General features: G+C 42.4%; 1 protein-coding gene across 2 annotated transcripts in view; it reads right to left on the bottom strand.

The window, feature by feature from the left end:
* LOC124004364 (ataxin-7-like) overlaps positions 1-20,002 on the bottom strand; it is a 41,699-nt gene that overhangs the window by 12,634 nt on the left and 9,063 nt on the right. For both annotated transcript variants that reach the window (XM_046313210.1, XM_046313209.1), the window contains 3 exons: positions 16,504-16,713; positions 16,273-16,341; positions 10,401-10,505 (listed from right to left, as the gene is read on the bottom strand). In XM_046313210.1, the coding sequence (XP_046169166.1) occupies positions 10,401-10,505; positions 16,273-16,341; positions 16,504-16,705 (376 nt within the window). In that variant the 5' untranslated portion in view covers positions 16,706-16,713. The remainder of the gene's footprint in view (positions 1-10,400; positions 10,506-16,272; positions 16,342-16,503; positions 16,714-20,002) is intronic.

The raw sequence follows: 20,002 nt of genomic DNA, 5'->3' as shown, positions 1-20,002 counted from the left end.
CATGTGGTAGTAGAGAACAGTCTGACTAGGGTGGCTGGAGTCTGACAACTTTTAGGGCCCCCTCTGACACCGCCTGGTGTAGAGATCCTGGATGACAGGACACTTAGCCCCAGGGATGTACTGGGCCGTACGCACTACCATCTGTAAAAGCCTTGTGGTCAGAGGCCGAGCAGTTGCCATACCAGGCAGTGATGCAACCAGTCAGGCAGGATACTCTCAATGGCGTAGCTGTAGAACTTTCTGAGGACCCATGCCAAACCTTTGCAGGCTCCTGAGGAGAAATAGGCTTTGTCAGGCCCTCTTCACGACTGTCTTGGTGTGTTTGGACATGATAGTTTGTTGGTGATGTGGACACTACAGCACCGTCGTTGAGAATGGGGGTGTGCTCATTACTCTTTTCCCTGTAGTCCACAATCATCTTCCTTTGTCTTGACCATGTTGAGGGAGAGGTTGTTATCCTGGCACCACATGGCCAGGTCTCTGACCTCCTCCTTATAGGCTGTCACATCGTTGTCGGTGATCAGGCCTACAACTGTTGTGTCATTGGCAAACTTAATGATGGTGGAGTCATTCAGTCATAAGTGAACTGGGAGTACAGGAAGGGCCCCCGTGTTGTGGATCAGTGTGGCTGATGTGTTGTTACCTACCCTTACCACCTGGGGGCAGCCCGTCAGGAGGTCCAGTTGCAGAGGGAGGTGTTTAGTCCCAGGGTCCTTAGCTTAGTGATGAGCTTTGAGGGCACTACGGTGTTATTGTGTGAAGTAATGTGTGCATTAGTGTTGTCACGATACCATCATTTTACTAACGATACCAGGCCAAGCATCATACCAACAAGTAATATTGGTGATATTGGTGTCAACAAAACAAAAGGAGATGATTGTGGACTTCAGGAAACAGCAGAGGGAGCACCCCCCTATCCACATCGATGGGACAGTAGGCGAGAGGGTAGTACGTTTTAAGTTCCTCAGCGTACACATCACGGACAAACTGAATTGGTCCACCCACACAGACAGCGTGGTGAAGGCGCAGCAGCGCCTAATCAACCTCAGGTTGTCACCAAAAGCACACAAACTTCTACAGATGCACAATCGAGAGCATCCTGTCAGGCTGTATCACCGCCTGGTACGACAACTGCTCCACCCACAACCATAAGGCTCTCCAGAGGGTAGTGAGGTCTGCACAACGCATCACCGGGGGCAAACTACCTGCCCTCCAGGACACCTACACCACCCGATGTCACAGGAAGGCCATAAAGATCATCAAGGACAACAACCACCCGAGCCACTGCCTATTCACCCCGCTATCATCCAGAAGGCGAGGTCAGTACAGGTGCATCAAAGCAGGGACCGAGAGACTGAAAAACAGCTTCTATCTCAAGGCCATCCGACTGTTAAACAGCCACCACTAACATTGAGTGGCTGCTGCCAACATATTGACTCATCTCCAGCCACTTTAATAATGGAAATGGATAGAAATTGATGTAAAAAATGTATCACTAACCACTAAACAATGCCACTTAATATAATGTTTACATACCCTACATGACTCATCTCATATGTATATACTGTAATCGATACCATCTACTGCATCTTGCATATGCCGTTCTGTACCATCACTCATTCATATATCTTTATGTACATATTATTTATCCCTTTACACCTGTGTGTATAAGGTAGTAGTTGTGGAATTGTTAGGTTAGATTACTCGTTGGTTATTACTGTATTGTCAGAACTAGAAGCACAAGCATTTCGCTACACTCGCATTAACATCTGCTAACCATGTGTAAGTGACAAATCAAATTTGATGTTGATTTTTATTGCAATACCACAGTGGAAAAATTCAGGGTGGCCTAATTAACTGTTCACCCGCCCCCCCGACGCTCGTTGTAGTTCTCTAAATGTTATGCGCATGTGCTAAAACCTGTCACTGATATTCACACTTCTACTCAATACAACACATTGTATTTAACTTCACACTGTACAGTTGTGGACAAAAGTTGAGAATGACAAATATTAATTTTCACAAAGTCTGCTGCCTCAGTTTGTATGATGGCAATTTCCATATACTCCAGAATGTTATGAAGAGTGATCAGATGAATTGCAATTAATTGCAAAGTCCCTCTTTGGCATGCAAATGAACTGAATCCCCCAAAAACATTTCCACTGCATTTCAGCCCTGCCACAAAAGGACCAGCTGACATGTCAGTGATTCTCTCGTTAACACAGGTGTGAGTGTTTACATTTAACATTTAAGTCATTTAGCAGACGCTCTTATCCAGAGCGACTTACAAATTGGTGCATTCACCTTATGACATCCAGTAGAACAGTCACTTTACAATAGTGCATCTAAATCTTAAAGGGGGGGGGGGGGTGAGAAGGATTACTTATCCTATCCTAGGTATTCCTTAAAGAGGTGGGGTTTCAGGTGTCTCCGGAAGGTGGTGATTGACTCCGCTGTCCTGGTGTGTTGACGAGGACAAGGCTGGAGATCACTCTGTCATGCTAATTGAGTAAGAATAACAGACTGGGAGCTTCAAAAGGAGGGTGGTGCTTGGAATCATTGTTCATCCTTTACAATTGGCTCATTAATCCCCCTCTCCCATGTAACTATTCCCCAGGTCTTTGCTGCAAATGAGAACGTGTTCTCAGTCAACCCACCTGGTAAAATAACGGATAAATAAATCTACTGTCTCTACTAAATCCTCTGTCAAACATAGTTACCTGCAAGGAAACGTGTACAGTCATCATTGCTTTGCACAGAAAGGGCTTCACAGGTAAGGATATTGCTGCCAGTAAGATTGCACCTAAATCAACCATTTATCGGATCATCAAGAATGTCAAGGAGAGCGGTTCAATTGTTGTGAAGAAGACTTCAGCACGCCCAAGAAAGTCCAGCAAGAGCCAGGACCGTCTCCTAAAGTTGATTCAGCTGTGGGATCGTGGCACCACCAGTACAGAGCTTGCTCAGGAATGGCAGCAGGCAGGTGTGAGTGCATCTGCAAGCACTGTGAGGCAAAGAATTTGAGGATGGCCTGGTGTCCAGAAGAGCAGCAAAGAAGCCACTTCTCTCCAGGAAAAACATCAGGTACATGCAGATATTCTTCAAAAGGTACAGGGATTGGACTGCTGAGGATTGGGGTAAAGTCATTTTCTCTGGTGAATCCCCTTTCCGATTGTTTGGGGCATCCGGGAAAAAAGCTTGTCTTGAGAAGACAAGGTGAGCGCTACCATTAGTCCTGTGTCATGCAAACAGTAAAGCATACTGAGACCATTCATGTGTGGGGTTGCTTCTCAGCCAAGGGAGTGGGCTCACTCACAATTTTGCCTAAGAACACAGCCATGAATAAAGAATGGTACCAACATCCTCCAAGAACTTGTCCCAACCATCCAGGAACAGTTTGGTGATAGACAATGCCTTTCCAGCATGATGGAGCACCTTGCCATAAGGTAAAAGTGATAACTACGTGGCTTGGGGAACAAGACATCGATATTTTGGGTCCATGGCCAAGAAACTCCCCAGACCTTAATCCCACTGAGAACTTGTGGTCAATCATCAAGAGGTAGGTGGACAAACAAAGACCCACAAATTCTGACAAACTCCAAACATTGTTTATGCAACAATGGGCTGCCATCAGTCTGGATATGGCCCAGAAGTTAATTGACAGCATGCTAGGGCAGATTGCAGAGGTCTTGAAAAAGAACAGTCAAAACTGCAAATATTGACTCTTTGCATCAACTTCATATAATTGTCAATAAAAGCCTTTGACACTTATGAAATGCTTGTAATTAAACTTCAGTATTCCATAGTAACATCTGACAAAAATATCTTAAGACACTGAAGCAGCAGACTTTGTGGAAATTAATATTTGTGCCATTCAATACTTTTGGCCACGACTGTATAATAGAACGTGGCATAAAATGGCAACTTTGCTCATATTTGCAAAGGCCTAGCTATGATTTGGCTAGAGGAATGGGAGGAAGGAATATACATGCATATGATCTGCATGTCATTGTGGCAGTAAAGGGAAAACAGCATGAAACCTCTTCAGTTAACACACAGACCAAACACATGCACGCTGCCCCCAAATTTAAAAATGTTAAGCACCAAACAGAATGTAAAGAACACCAGAAAGTAGTGATGCACCGATATGACATTTTTAGCCGATACGGATATCCTATATTTTCCTTGCCAAAAAAAACAAAACAATACAGATAACGGATGTTTAAAATTTTAGCTGCCTTTTAAGCATTCTAATACAGTTAAATAGTTAACACACAGAGCGTTCTAAGGCACTGCATCTCAGTGCAAGAGGAGTCACTACAGTCCCAGGTTCGAATCCAGGATGGATCACATCCGGCCGTAATTGGGAGTCCCATAGGGCGGGGCACAATTGGCCCAGTGTCGTCCGGGTTTGGCGTTATTATAAATAAGAATTTGTTCTTAACGAACTTGCCTAGTTAAATAATGGTTACACACACACACACACCAAAAATGGGGGCAATTACATGTCCCCATTACCAGTAAAACAAATCAAAACCTATTTCTTACTTGCTGTGCTGTTTCATGGGTTCATTTGTTCAGTCAATTCTCAACCAGGATTTCATCATACATGTCAAACAGTGAAGTTTCAGCTCAGTCTGTGGCGCCTCTTCGTCACGGTGTCCGTTTCCATCTTGTCCAGCTGTGTATGTAACATTTCACGTAAACCTTGTTTTTGTCGTCTTCGTCGAAGTAGCGGTCCTTGTACATAGTATCGAGCACGGTGGCAACACAGTGAAGAGAGAACACCACCGAATCACTTTGTTGAGCAGGTGTTTCAATGCCATGACAGAGGTATCACGTCTGCTGCAGGCTAAGTTGATGAGCTTATTTCTCGAGTCAGTTGTTCGAATGGAGCTAGCTAGTATGTTCATATTTCCAAGTTTCAAACATGTTCTCAAACAAATGCCATTGAAATTGCAGCAGCGGTATGACAACCAGCACATTCATAAGCATGCAATATAACCTTCCTCAGTACGAAATCCTAGATGATCCACTGTGCTGTCAGACTCAGCATGCTCATGGGGTTGATATCGGTGGTCCAATTGTCAGTCTTGAAGCTAATAGCAGTGACGCAATGTTTAAATATTTTTTTTTAGCAGTGACTTGCTTACTGTGCAACTCCGGTTGGGCAACATCTGAAAAATAGCGCACTTAGCAGTGTAACAGTGCTCAACCAGTCGGTGAAAGCCAACATCACCCACGACAGAAAACTGTTGATTGTCAAGGGCAATAAAGTCCATTATCTTGGCATTAATGGACTTTGCCATGGAGTTGTCTCACTGAATTGTTTTTACTCTTTCAAATGACTGCTTGATCCACACAGCAGACATTGTGGGCTAGGTTAGGAATGCTGTGTTGCACGTGTAGCGCTAAATTTTAAAGTGCAGACATTACGTCATGTAACTATGCACGTCAGCTTTGACATCGGTTTTGCCAATCAGTGTTAAACTAGACATTGGGCTGATGCTAGCATTTTTAGATATACACTGAACAAAAATCTAAACATGTAAAGTGTTGGTCCCATTTTCATGAACTGAAATAAAAGATGCCAGAAATGTTCCATATGCAATGAAAGCAAAGTCCTCTCAAATGTTGTGCACACGTTTGTTCACATCCCTTTTAGTGAGCATTTCTCCTCTGCCAAGATAATCCGTCCACTGGAGTCTGATAATTACAGAGGTGGACCTCGTGCTGGGGACAATAAAAGGTCACTAAAATGTGTTGTCACATAGCACAATGCCACAGACTTCGTGTTTTGAAGGAGTGTGCAATTGGCATGCTGACTGCAGGAATGTCCATGAGAGCTTTTGCCAGAGAATTGAATTTCTCTACCATAAGCCACCTCCAACATCGTTTTATAGAATTTGACAGTATTTCCAACTGGTCTTACAACCACAGAACACGTGTATGGTGTCGTGTGGGTGAGAGGTGCCCCATGGTGGCGATGGGGTTATGGTATGGGCAGGCATAAACTACGGACAATGAACACAATTACATTTTATTGATGGCAATTTGAATGCACAGAAACACCACGAAGAGACCCTGAGGTCCATTTAAGGCAATCTGTGACCAACAGACGTGCATCTGTATTCCCAGTCATGGGAAATCCATAGGTTAGTGCCTAATGAATTTATTTCAATTGACTGATTTCCATATGAAATGGAACTCAGTAAAATATTTTAAATTGTTGCATGTTGGGTTTATATTTTTGTTCAGTATAGTTTAGGCTTACATTAGGCCTATATAAATCATACCTTTGAAGCACATCTCATGACAAGCAGACCCTTTTCCTTTCTAACTGTGCCAATCAAATTTGCCGAGAATTACTGTCAAGTTACTAGGTTACTAGCTAGGTAACACGACTTCACAACATTGTTTGTCATCAAACCAATAATTAGTGGCCCAGGATTAGTTTAAAACAGCCAGTGGCATAGTGTTTGAAATGTTATCAACAATTTCCTTCCCTGTTTGAGCTAGACAAGTTGTTTTCTTTGCTGTAAAATTGCAAGCATGCCTGTCGCGAAGCGGTTTTTCCTCTTTAGCACTGCTGGGTGACAAACTTGCAAAGCCTACTTCAACTGCCTTGTGCAGGTGAGTGATGGCTGGAAGGGGATGCGCCTGGCGGGTTAGCGCTGCCACATATCAGCGGGTTAGCGCTGCCACATATCAGCGGGTTAGCGCTGCCACATATCAGCGGGTTAGCGCTGCCACATATCAGCGGGTTAGCGCTGCCACACATGATATGCGCATGAAAGGTAAGTGGACAGTATTGGACCAGCGGAAAAAAGACTAGTTTCTGTTGCTTACATTTTTTATTATTACATTTATAAGCCAAACTGAATTTATAAAAATGTTATAATATGTGCTAGCCAGTGGATTCTTTAGATGGTTATGGCCCAAAAAAATGTGATAGTATAATATGAAACGGTATTCAAAAATGTTGGCATCATAAGTATCATGACATTTTGGTACCGTGATATACCAGTATACAGCGCAACACTAGTGTGCATATTGGGACACAGGTGGAACTTAAGTGACCAGCACAGAGTAGAAATTGAAGGAAGTGCCATTCGTTTTCAGACACCTAAATGAAGAGAATACAGGCCAGAGGTTCACCTGGTTCACACTATTATTATTATTATTATTATTATACTGGAGATATCAAATCAAATTTTATTTGCCACATGTGCCGAATACAACAGGTGTAGTAGACCTTACAGCGAAATGCTTACTTACGAGCCCCTAACCAACAATGCAGTTAAAGAAGAAAATAAATAAAAGTACCAAATAATTAAACAGCAGCAGTAAAATAACAATAACAAGACTATATACAGGGGGGTACACCGGTACAGAGTCAATGTGTGGGGGCACCGGTTAGTTCAGGTAATATGTACATTTAGGTAGAGTTATTAAAGTGACTATGCACAGATAATAACAGAGTAACAGCAGCGTAAAGGGGTGCAAATAGTCTGGGTAGCCATTTGATTAGATGTTCAGGAGTCTCATGGCTTGGAGGTAGAAGTTGTTTAGAAGCCTCTTGGACCTAGACTTGGCGTTCAGGTACTGCTTGCCATGCAGTAGCAGAGAGAACAGTCTATGACTAGGGTGGCTGGAGTCTGACAATTTTTAGGGCCTTCCTCTGACACTGCCTGGTATAGAGGTCCTGGATGGCAGGACCTCTATACCAGGTAGATCAAGTGAATATTCCAATTAAAGTTTAAAAATCAAATTTTACGAACTAATTTGTTCTAAAGACTGAAAGATCCATCCTAAAGCTACTAAAAGAACGCCGTTCACACTGTTCCTCTGCGTGAGGACATTGACATAGCCAACATAAAGTGCCTTCAGAAAGTATTCCCACCTCTTGACTTTTTTCCACATTTCACTGTGGTATAGTTTGAACTTAAAATTGAGATTTGCTGGGCACTGGCCTACACACACAAAAAAAACATGTCAACGTGGAACTAGGTTTTTTGATTTTTTTTGCTTATTAAAAACAAAAAGCTGAAATGTCTTGAGTCAATAAGTATTCAACCCCTTTATGGCGAGCCTAAATAAGTTCAGGAGTAGGAATTGGCTTAACAAGTCACATAAGTGGCATGGACTCTCCCTGTGTGCAATAATAGTGTTTTAGTGATTTATTTAGATGGCTACCATAGCTCTTTACCCCATACATACAATTCTCTGTCCCTCAGTCAAGAAGTGAATTTCAAACAAAGATTCAACCACAAAGACCAAGGAGGTTTTCCAATGCCTCGCAAAGAAAAGCAACTATTGGTAAGATGGGTAAAAAAAACACAAAAAAACAGCATGATTAAGTTATTAATTACTCTTTGGCTGGATTATCAATACACTCAGTCACTACAAAGATACAGGAATCTTTCCTAACGCAGTTGCCGGAGAGGAAGGAAACTGCTCAGGGATTTCACCATGAGAACAGTGGTGACTAAAACAGTCAGAGTTATATGGCTGTGATAGGAGAAAACTGAGGAAGGATCAACAACATTGTAGTTACTGCACAATACTAATCTAATTGACAGATTGAAAACTAGGAAGCCTGTACAGAATAAAAATATCCCAAAACATACATACAGTTTTCAACAAGGCCCTAAAGTAATACTGCATAAAAATGTGGCAAAGCAATCAACTCTGTGTCCTGAATACAAAGCATTATGTTTGAGGCAAATCCAATACAACACCTTACGGAGTACCACTCTTCATCTTTTTAAGCATAGTGTTGGCTGCATCATGTTATGGGTATGCTTGTAATCGTCAAGAGCTGGGGAGTTTAAATTATAAAAAATAAAAAAAAACTGAATGGAGCTCAGCCCCAGCAAAATCCTAGAGGAAAACCTGGTTCAGTCTGCTTTCCACAAGACACTGGGAGAGGAATTCACCTTTCATAAGGACAATATTCCAAAATACAAAGCCAAATCTACACTGGAGTTGATAACCAAGATGCCAGTGAATGTTTGAGTGGCCGAGTTACAGTTTTTACTTAAATCTACGAAAACCTGAAAATTGTTGTCTAGCAATGATCTACAACCAATTTGACAGAGCTTGAAGAATTTTGAAAATAATAAAAATGGGCAAATGTTCCACAATCCAGGAGTGGAAAGCTTAGAGACTTACCCAGAAAGACTCACAGCTGTAATCTCTGCCAAAGGTGCTTCTACAAAGTATTGACTCTGGGGTGTGAATACTTATGTAAATGAGATATTTCTGTAGATCATTTTCAATAAATTAGAAAAACATGTTTTCACGGGGTATTGTGTAGATAGGTGAGAAAATACATCTATTTAATCAATTTTGAATTCAGGCTGTAACGCAACAAAATGTAGAATAAGTCAAGGGGTATGAATACTTTCTGAAGGCACTGTATGTGTTATTAAACACATGAAAATACTTCTAGAATTACACAAGATAGGGTTCTGTGTCAGTTTAGACTAGGCCATTTCACAAAAAAAGTAATCCTACAATGAAACAGCTCAATGAACAGATACCTTGCTCTTCTTTACTAGAGGTGTCAATGATAACTGTAGGGGAAGGTAGAACTATACATTTTACAGACTAAAATCTATTTTAAAAGGTCTCCAAACTTTAACCTAAAGCACCTATCATGGAGATAAATTAGCCAGAGAGGGAGAGAGAGTTTACACCACATTATCTAACCCTCTGCCTCACAGGTGCTTCACTGTGTCTGTGGAGAGAGCAGTTCTCTTAATAATTGCACTGAAGCACATGGGTGGGTGTGTGTGTGTGTGTGTGAGCACAGAGGGTTCACCAAGCTGGATTTAACGAGATACACAGCAAAGCAATCTCTTGATTCTAAAATCCATAATTCATAAATTCTTCCCAGCGTGCCGGCCAAAAAGCCAGTTTAAGAACTCACACAGCGGAGGGGGAAAAATATACTCCTTTACTCTTTGTAGTACTTTTAAGACCTCTTCAGACATCTCAGGGACAGCTTAACATGCTAAAACAATACACTTGACTTCACTCACAGGGGCGTGGACTCGGAGGAGCACATCAAATATTAACAGGAGAATTGTAAACAAGTCTTAGGCGGTGGAAATCAAAAGCCTGAACGCTCCTTTCTCATGTTACGTTATAGAGAGTGTAGTGGTGAATGGGAGGGGTGCTTTAATCCTTTTGAATGTGATAGTGTCTGAACATGCATGCACATGCACATGCACTCTATAGTTGTATCATCCTGACAGAGATTAGTGCCGAGCAGGTTTCCCCAATGCACAAGTCTAGAATACGCTCTCCCTGCCCAAACCCTTCAGAAGAGCTATAAAACAAAAAGCTATTAAACCCGATCCTGGATCAGCTCGGTTTGTGTGTGTGAGACTTACCGTAGTGTGCTTGGAAGGCCTGGGGCTTCACCACCTGACTGCAGTGGCTGCACATCACCAGGTAGAAGTCATCCTGTGCTGGACACTGGCCAAATATGGGCATGTCTGTGGTTCCATGGAGGAGGGGGACACACAGATGAACAGGATAAAGACAACCAGTATCTATTGTAAACTGTAGGGAGGTAGACACAGGAAGTTTCTGAATTAAACATTTGAAACCATGTAGTGTTATGGACAGAGGGAGATAAAGCCTAGGCAAGCCCAATTTCACAGTACAGGAAACAACCTAGTGATAAGAACAAGAAGATGACCGAGTCAGCACTCCAAAGGTTAACTGCTGCAGAAAACACACTGACAGGCTACCCACACGCTACACACCTAAGGGGCGAAGCAGGCAGGATAACTACAGCCAGTGGCAGAGCCTGTGAATGATCTGTGACTTCAAATAAACAAGAGGATGGAGAGCAACTGAGGCACAGACTGTCACTTGGGCCGTACCTGCAAATATTCAAATAAACTAAATCATCCAGGCAAAAAAAAGAACACCTTCATTCACAGGAATGCATATGGCATATTATTATCTTATGTAACCAGAAAACTGCAATCCACTGTTAAAGTTAAAATGTTCAACCTCTGTCAGTCGTTGAGTTAGTTAAATGCTTAACAGAGGCAATTGGTTGGTTGGTGGATTCATTCATGTGCTCAACACCACCAGTCACAAATCTAATTTTATTTGCCACATATGCCGAATACAACAGGTGTAGTAGACCTTAGTGAAATGCTAACTTACGAGCCCCTAACCACCAATGCAGTTTAAAAAAAATATATGGATAAGAAAAATAAATAAAAGTAATAAGTAATTAAAGTGCAACAGTAAAATAACAATAACGAGACTATATACAAGGGGGTACCGGTACAGAGTCAATGTGCAGAGCGAGAAAGGGAATAGAAGGACCATGCGGTATTGGAGGGATTGCCAAAGACTCCAGCCACCGTAGTCATAAGACTGTTCTCTCTGCTACCGCACGGCAAGCGGTACCGGAGCGCCAAGTCTGGGTCCAAAGGCCTTAACAGCTTCTACCCCCAAGCAATAAGACTCCTGAACAGTTAATCAAACAGCTACCCAAACAATTTGCATTGCCCCCCCCCCCCCACCTTTTTTTATTTACACCACTGCTACTCTGTCATCTATGCACAGGTTAGTTTAGGTAATATGTACATGTAAGTTGAATTATTAAAAGTGACTATGCATAGATGACAGAGAGTAGAAGTAGTGTAAATAAAAAAAATTAAAAAGGTGCAAATTGTTTGGGTAGTCGTTTGATTAGCTGTTCAGGAGTCTTATTGCTTTGGGATAGAAGCTGTTAAGGCCTTTGGACCTAGACTTGGCGCTCCGGTACCGCTTGCCGTGCGGTAGCAGAGAGAACAGTCTTATGACTAGGGTGGCTGGAGTCTTTGGCAATCCCTCCAATACCGCATGGTCCTTCTATTCCCTTTCTCGCTCTCTAGGTGGCTGGAGTCTGACAATCATTAGGGCCTTTCTCTGACCACAAATATTGTTGTAGGGTGGTATTATACACTTTTTTTCTTGTAGATATGTTGTGGTGTAATAATGTTATATGATGTACTGTTTTATCTTTTGTTGTATGTGTGATGTAAGTGCCTTAATGTGTTTGGACCCCAGGAGGAGTAGCTGCTGCCAAGGGGGATCCATAATAAACAAATATAAGACGCAATCCTTTTTTGGCGAAAGCTCCATCATGGAAATCAGAGTGGCACACTGGGAGACAAGGAGAGCTCAACATTTACCCTCACAAGGAGAACAACAAAGAGCTAATGAAGGGGCTAATTAAGGGATCACCCAGAGTGCCCGCCCACACGCCGTAGCAGACAAGGCCCTCCAACACACGGCTGAGGACACTTGAAATGTCACCAACGTTTCCGAGGCTCTGGCTATTCAAGTCCACACAAAAGCCTACCTGTGCTCTTAGAAAAGTAATTTGCTGCTGTGTATGGGGGAATTAACAAGCTGACCTGTACTAAACACAGGGTTAGTGACTGGTCTAACTGGTCTCTTAAATGAGCACCATCTGACTCACCAGTCCACTCTGCATTCAGGACATTGGCAGTGACACTGCACTATTGAAGCATCAAACATTTAAAAAATTGGTGAAACTCCATGTGCCATTTCATTCCCCATTTTCTTGTGTGGTATGGAGATGAGAGAGAAGGACAGAAAGAGTAGAATGCAGTTAATTTCACCTTCCTCTTCAATGGCAGTGATGAATGATCTAGGTAGAGTAGTAGCAGATATTGGATGCTCAGAACAGAGGCTGGCTGCACACAGACACAGGGCAGCAAGAACCTTGCTGATCTTTGATCCCATGTACCATCTCCTGCCGTGGAGCCCTTGGGCAAGGGACTTAAATCCCCACAATTTTTCTCCATCCAGAGGCGCTGCATTGCAGCTGACCCTGTGCCTCGCAGCGTGTATGTGTGTACCTCAAGGGTGCTGGGAAAGGCAGAAGATACATTTCTGTTCTAACCAGAGGACAACAAGGTTGTATTCTATTGATGTTTTAAGGACACGATCAGCTCTCCCATTTTCTTACATCTAGTCAGCAGTTTGTTGCACTTACAGTGCATTCAGACCCCTTCCCCACATTGTTACAGCCTTATTCTAAAATGTATTCAAATAAAGTCTTCACACAATACCCTATAATGACAAAGCGAAAACAGGTTTTTAGAAACGTTTCAAATTTATTAAAAATACAAATCAGAAATGCCATATTTAGGTAAGTATTCAGACTCTTTGCTAGGAGACTCAAAATTGAGCTCAGGTGCATCCTGTTTCCATTTATCATCCTTTGGATGTTTCTACAACTTGGAGTCCACCTGTGGTAAATTCATTTTGATTGGACATGATTTGGAAAGGCACACCTGTCTATAAAGGTCAGAGTTGACGTGCATGTCAGAGTAAAAATCAAGCCATAAGGTCGAGGCCCATATATGGGGAAGGGTACCAAAAAATGTCTGCAGCATTGAAGGTCCAATAACACAGTGGCCTCCATCATTCTTAAACGGAAGCAGTTTGGAACCACCAAGAATCTTCCTAGAGCTGGCCCGCCCAGCCAAACTGAGCGATTGGGGGAGAAGGGCCTGGGTTAGGCTGGTGACCAAGAACCTGATGGTCACTCTGACAGATCTCCAGAGTTCCTCAGGGGAGATGGGAGAAGCTTCCAGAAGCCACTCCTCAGTAAAAGGCACAAGACAGTCCACTTGGAGTTAGCCAAAAGACACCTAAAGAACCCAAAATTCTCTGGTCTGATGAAACCAAGATTGAACTCTTTGGCCTGAATGCCAAGCATCACTTCTGGAGGAAACCTGGCACCATCCCTACGGTGAAGCATGGTGGTGGCAGCATCATGCTGTGGGGATGTTTTTCATTAGCAGGGACTGAGAGTCTAGTCAGGATCGAAGGAAAGATGAACGGAGCAAAGTGCAGAGAGATCCTTGAAAAACAACTTGCTCCGGAGTCTCAGGACCTCAGACTAGGGTGAAGGTTCACCTTCAACAAGAAAACGACCCTAAGCACACAGCCAAGACAACGCAAGAGTGGCTTTGGGACAAGTCTCTGAATGTCCTTGAGTGGCCTAGCCAGTGCCCGGACTTGAAACCGGTCGAACATCTCTGGAGAGACCTGAAAATAGCTGTGCAGCAACACTCCCCATCCAACCTGACAGAGCTTGAGGATCTGCAGAGAACCTCCTCAAATACAGGTGTGCCAAGCTTGTAGCGTCACACCCAAGGAGACTCAAGGCTGTAATTGCTGCCAAAGGTGCTTCAATAAAATAAAGGGTCTGAATGTGATAGTGTATTAATACATTTTCAAAAATATATAAATTCTGTTTTTTCTTTGTCATTATGGGGTATTGTGTGTACAATGATGAGGGAGGAAGAAAAACAATTTAATACATTTTAAAATAAGTCCTTAACGTAACAAAATGTGGAAAAAGTCCAGGGGTTTTAATAATTTCTGAATGCACTTTATATAATCCCATTGGATCCTGCAGGTCACACCAGCAGCATACCACCCTGCATCCCACTGCTGGCATGCCTCTGAGGCTAAGCAGGGTCGGTCATGGATGGGAGACCAGATTCAGCTGGAAGTAGTGTTGGAGGGCTAGCAGGGGGCACTCTGGTCTTAAGATAGAATTCAAATGCCCCGGGACAGTGAAGGGGACATATCCCTGCATAGGGTACCGTCTTTTGGATGAGATGTTAAACTGCTGTCCTGGCTCTCTGTGGTCATTAAAAATCTCATGGCATGAGTAGGGGTTTTAACACCGGTGTCCTGGCTAAATCCCCAAATTGGCCCCCCATTTCCATCATGGCTACCTAATCACCCCCTTCATTCCTAAATGGCATATATCAGTCCTCATCATGCTAGCTGATGTGTCGTTAGCATTCTGGCACAAAATGGTTCACCCAGGTGGGTGCCACACATTGGTGGTGGATGAGGTGAATTTCCCCATTACTTGATAAATGCTTTGAGAACCTCAGTTGGTAGAAAGGTGCTATATAAATCCAATACATTATTATTACACAAACAACTAGAAAAATCTGAACATCTGGGTATTGTTCATGTCACATTCTCCTGTTCCTAACAAATATTACCATTTTCAAAAATAAGTGATATCTGTCTGTTTAGGTTCATTTCAAATTGTTCCGGAACCTTAACTGCCTGACAAACACGGCCCAGATTGAGGCCTTCAGAAGTTCAGACATGTAGCTGGTGCTGTTTCAGTGTCGACACCTTACTGTGAGACACTGCCACATTTCACTACTGCAGAGTCAGCTGTCGGTGGCATTCATTATCAGTAGAGTGTAGATATTTGTATGTTTAATCCCAGCCCCGTCCCCGCAGGAGGCTTTTACACTCTTGGTAGGCCGTCATTGCAAATAAGAATTTGTTCTTAACTTGCCTAGTTAAATAACGGTTCAATGAAATAAATACGGATCGACTTTACTCTCACATTGGCACCAAACGTATCAAAACCATTCGAATTTGCATTCTCACTAATATGTAATTGTCTTCCAACCTTTGTCTTCGCCATTTGTATAGCATGGTAATTAAACATTTCATGACAATGACAGTCTATCAAATCACTGACACCAACCCATGTAATAATTCAATTATAAATCATAGCGTCCAAAAAAACAAAACAGTAAGACCATTCTGTGGTTAATATTGTAAATATAGAGCACTTTGAATGTGCTTATAAAACTGTTCTCAACAAATGAGTGTGTAGTAGTTTAGAAGCACTATAAATATTCAACTGACATAGGAAAGTCATTGGAGGTTTCAAGAAATTTCCATCAAGAGTAGCAGTTATTCTTAATGACAGACTCGTTGCTCCCATTTTAACTGTGAAACTGCTGTCACCACACTGAGTGTGCCCCTCCCCTAACGGTGCACCTCAGGGCTTTTCAGGTGGGCACAATGATACAGAACAGCCAGACAGAAATTATAGTGTAAAACAGACAAACTATCTGTTGTGTATAATAAACAATCATGTCAGCTTTATCACATTACATTTCTGTCTTTCTACCCCACTGAATAAGCACTGGCTGGTTGTTAGCTGTGATGTGCACCTACTTAGGAACAGAGGATAGAAGTCCTCTCTTCAAGATGTCAACTAGTGGCCATAGATTCCAGGGCTATATCATTGATTGATCAGACTTGCGTTGTCACAGGTCAATCTGGTGCACTTGTTCAACAGAACAACCAGATTTCAGCTGGTGCATGTGAAGTGTGTGTGCAACCCACCAAAACACTCATTGGCTCTGACAAAAAAAAGAGAACACTCACCATCTCTGCACAATCGCATGGCTTCTCGATTTTTCCCGAACTCCTTCAAACTTTCCTCCGATTCAGCACCTAAAATGAGGCAATCGAATACAGACACAAATAGTTGCACTTGCTTGCTTCTGCTGTTGCTACCAGTAGCGTGTCTTCATATTCCCAAAACTGCACGCAATCGGAAAAAAGCTAACGATCATATCTCGACTACACACACATCCAGTACGCACGAGCACTCACCGTCGTTGCCTTTGGGTATGGCAGCATCGACCCAGTTGCTCCAAGACTGTCCCAACATCATTTCTGGACTAGGCAGGGATCTGCGCTCCGCAACAGTCGCCATTGCTGTGGAGCCTTCTCCCCGCTGGATCTGCTGCTGCTTTAGCTGCCTGGCCGCTCTGCGCTGCTCCCCCCTGACGTCATCATCGGCCCTTTCCGACATTCTTTCCGCTACAATGTAACACAACAGCAGTCAGCGTTGAGGTGGTGTTCTCAGGATTCCTTCATTGATCGACTCAGGCAAACGCATGTTTCGATAACACTAATCCCTTTGACGTTTTCAGAAGCTATAGAGAGTCACACTCCAATTAAATCGCTTTTTATTTAGACGGGAGCATGTGTGTGCGAGGCCACATACCGTCTGGGCAATCACAGATACAACTTTAAAGGAGGGACATAACTTCACCTCCCTGAGCGCAAGAAACGTGGGAAATCCAGGTCACTTACAAGGGGTGTTAAAACGTAACTGCTTATCAATTTAAATCATGCAGTCCCACATCAACTTCTTAAATGTAGCCTACGCCAAATGTATACATTTCACATTGTAGGCATTCGTTTGTTGTTGGTTTTTTGTTTTGTTTTTATCGAAAAAGCGGCTTTGTGAAAGAGAACTAACCAAATTATAGGGATCCAAAAATGTGTTAAAATGCCCTAAGAAAATAAATGTGTCACTTCATGACAGCCAGAATATCACTCGCTCTCAACTTCAGAATCGAAGGTGTGTAGCCTATGACTGAACAGTTCGTTTATATTTTTAAAAAGTGCAACAATTATGACCGGGATTTTATTTTATCGTCGACGGATGGGGGAAGAAATATACATTGATGTTATACTAAACTTCCTTAAAGAGCGACTGCTTTCCAGTAAAACGATTCATATTTCTCACAACCTTTTGCGTCAGTGTCATGTGGCGCAATGACGTTCTAGGAACTTGGAACACTTATTCACAAAACAAGCAGAAAGAAAGCTATAGTCCTTCCGTTAGAAAAGAGTGATGGGATTGTTACGTTCTAAAAAACTTCATTCAGATCTACAGTACTATACGAGTTAAATAAAGCCTAACAAAAATGAATGTTTAATGTCTTCAAGTTTGTAGAAGTGAAATATTTCCTAACGGAATTATCCCTTACATTCAAATGGGATTCTGAATGACAGAGTGAGTGGTATGAGCCAGGATGTCGTCAGATATTCTCTCATGTTTGCAACTCAGCACTACATCACAACATAAAATACTGTTGGGCAGAATCAATATGTAACAGATAGTTAAGTGGCAAAATCCTACACAACCATTATCATCAGTTTTCAATATTGCTTACCAGTAGTAACCAGAATTTACCAAATGCATTTTCAGTGCATCCACCAAAATTCAAGCGCCATAACTCTACTGCCATTACAATAGGCATACAATGGGTCAACTAACAAGGGGGCAGAGACTAGCCCTATAAAATGACAACTAATCAGTTTACAAAATACTAGGTTATGACAGTGCAAAAACCCTCCCTTCAAAATAACTTGTGGGCATGTTAAGGGTCTAGACCACATGTCATACTCATTCCATGGAGAGCCGAGTGTCTGCCAGTTTTCACTCCTCCCTTGTACTTGATTGATGAATTAAGGTCACTAATTATTAAGAAACTCACCTCACCTGGTTGTCTAGGTCTTAATTGAAATGGGGGGGGGCAGCAGACACTCAGCCCTCTATGGAATTACTTTAACACCCCTGGTCTAGAGACATGTTAACATTTCTTGGCTTATTAATTTCCAGACACATTTTCTAAAATATAAAAACTTTGCATCTTGTTATGGTTATACTTGTGGATCCAAAAACCAAAAATGTCATACAAGACACACATTAATGCAGCTATCAAAGCATACATTGATAAGGATACTAAGCCTAACTAAATACATCCAAACATTACCCTGGTTCTATACCATATACACTCACCTTCCTCTGTATGGTGGTACAGTGCAACTTTTCTTTTTAAAAGGAGAACCAACTTCTGAACCTCTTCCGCATTTGTATTTATGTGTGAATGGATAGGAATAGAGGTATGGAGACAGAGGGATCTGGTTTTGGGTGAATGTATACGGTTCCGAAGGCGAGAGTGTTACCACTAAGCCAGACTCAGTGCAGTGTATTACAAAAACGAAGTCATTGTTTACATGTGTGTGTATACTAATCAATTATAAAATCAACATATTACTTGGCAAATGTTCTGCATCTAACAGACTGACATAATAAGAATAAGGTTGGGATTCTTTAAAAATGACAACTGATAAATATTACACTTCCATGGTGGTCTAAGCAGCTGTTATACCATATGCATTTAGGCCTCCTGCTTATCTGACCAACAGGTCTTCTGTGCTTCAGAAGGCCTTGGGCTCGTTTGAGGGCTAAGGCAACTGACTGTTGACAAAAGTCGAGGAGTGAAGTTGGGGGAGGTGATGTGCATCTGCGATAGCTGAAAGTCTGATACTGATGTGTTTTTCCAACAGCAAGGCTCAATGCAACATGGTAGTGTTGCCATTGTTTATCATTTTTCTTCTTTATAATGTTGTCATAAACATGTCTCTGACCCTCATATCACACACTCACAAACCGATAATATACACCGGGTGTACAAAACACCATGACAGACTGACCAGGTGAAAGCTATGATTCCTTACTGATGTCACTTCAAATCCACTTCAAATCAGTGTACATGTTAAAGAAGGATTTTTAAACCTTGAGACAATTGAGACCTGGATTGTGTAGGTGTGAATGGGCAAGACAAAAGATTTCAATGCCTTTGAACGGGGTATGGTAGCAGGTGCCAGGCGCAATGATTTGAGTGTGTCAAGAACTGCAAAGCTGCTGGGTATTTCACACTCAACAGTTTCCCATGTGTATCAAAAATGCACCACCAACCAAAGGACATCCAGCTAACTTGACAACTGTTGGAAGCATTGGAGTCAACATAGACCAGCATCCCTGTGAAACGCTTGACACCTTGTAGAGTCCATGCCGCGACTAAGGCTGTTCTGAGGGCAAAAAGGGGTGCAACTCAATATTAGGAAAGTATACAGTGTGTGTACATTGTACAATGAATTGGCGAGACAGCCTCAAATATCACATTAATTTGTACATATCCACTGTATAGACAAATAGTGGCAAAGTTGGTTCCTGTCAATCAGGTCTTTGGTTATGTTCCTGTTGGTAAAAAAACAGCTTAATGATTGGTTGACAATAGCGCCTCCCACAATGCAGGTGATGGCTGTTTGTGAAGCTCAACTGCAGAAACTTGGCAGTCGACAGCAGTCAAAACTTCATGACCTTTGATTGCATGGTTTTTGTAAAGTTCATGCAGTCGACATGTAGGAGCAAGTTGGACCATTTTTTAATCCCCACAATGCAACACACTTTGACGACTTGACAGAAGTGATCCACTCAAACAGGCCAACTGACTCGGGGAGCCAACGC

The sequence above is a fragment of the Oncorhynchus gorbuscha genome, linkage group LG18, assembly GCF_021184085.1.
Source record: "Oncorhynchus gorbuscha isolate QuinsamMale2020 ecotype Even-year linkage group LG18, OgorEven_v1.0, whole genome shotgun sequence".
Taxonomy (NCBI): Eukaryota; Metazoa; Chordata; class Actinopteri; order Salmoniformes; family Salmonidae; genus Oncorhynchus; species Oncorhynchus gorbuscha.
This window is presented reverse-complemented; position numbering and strand designations above follow the sequence as displayed.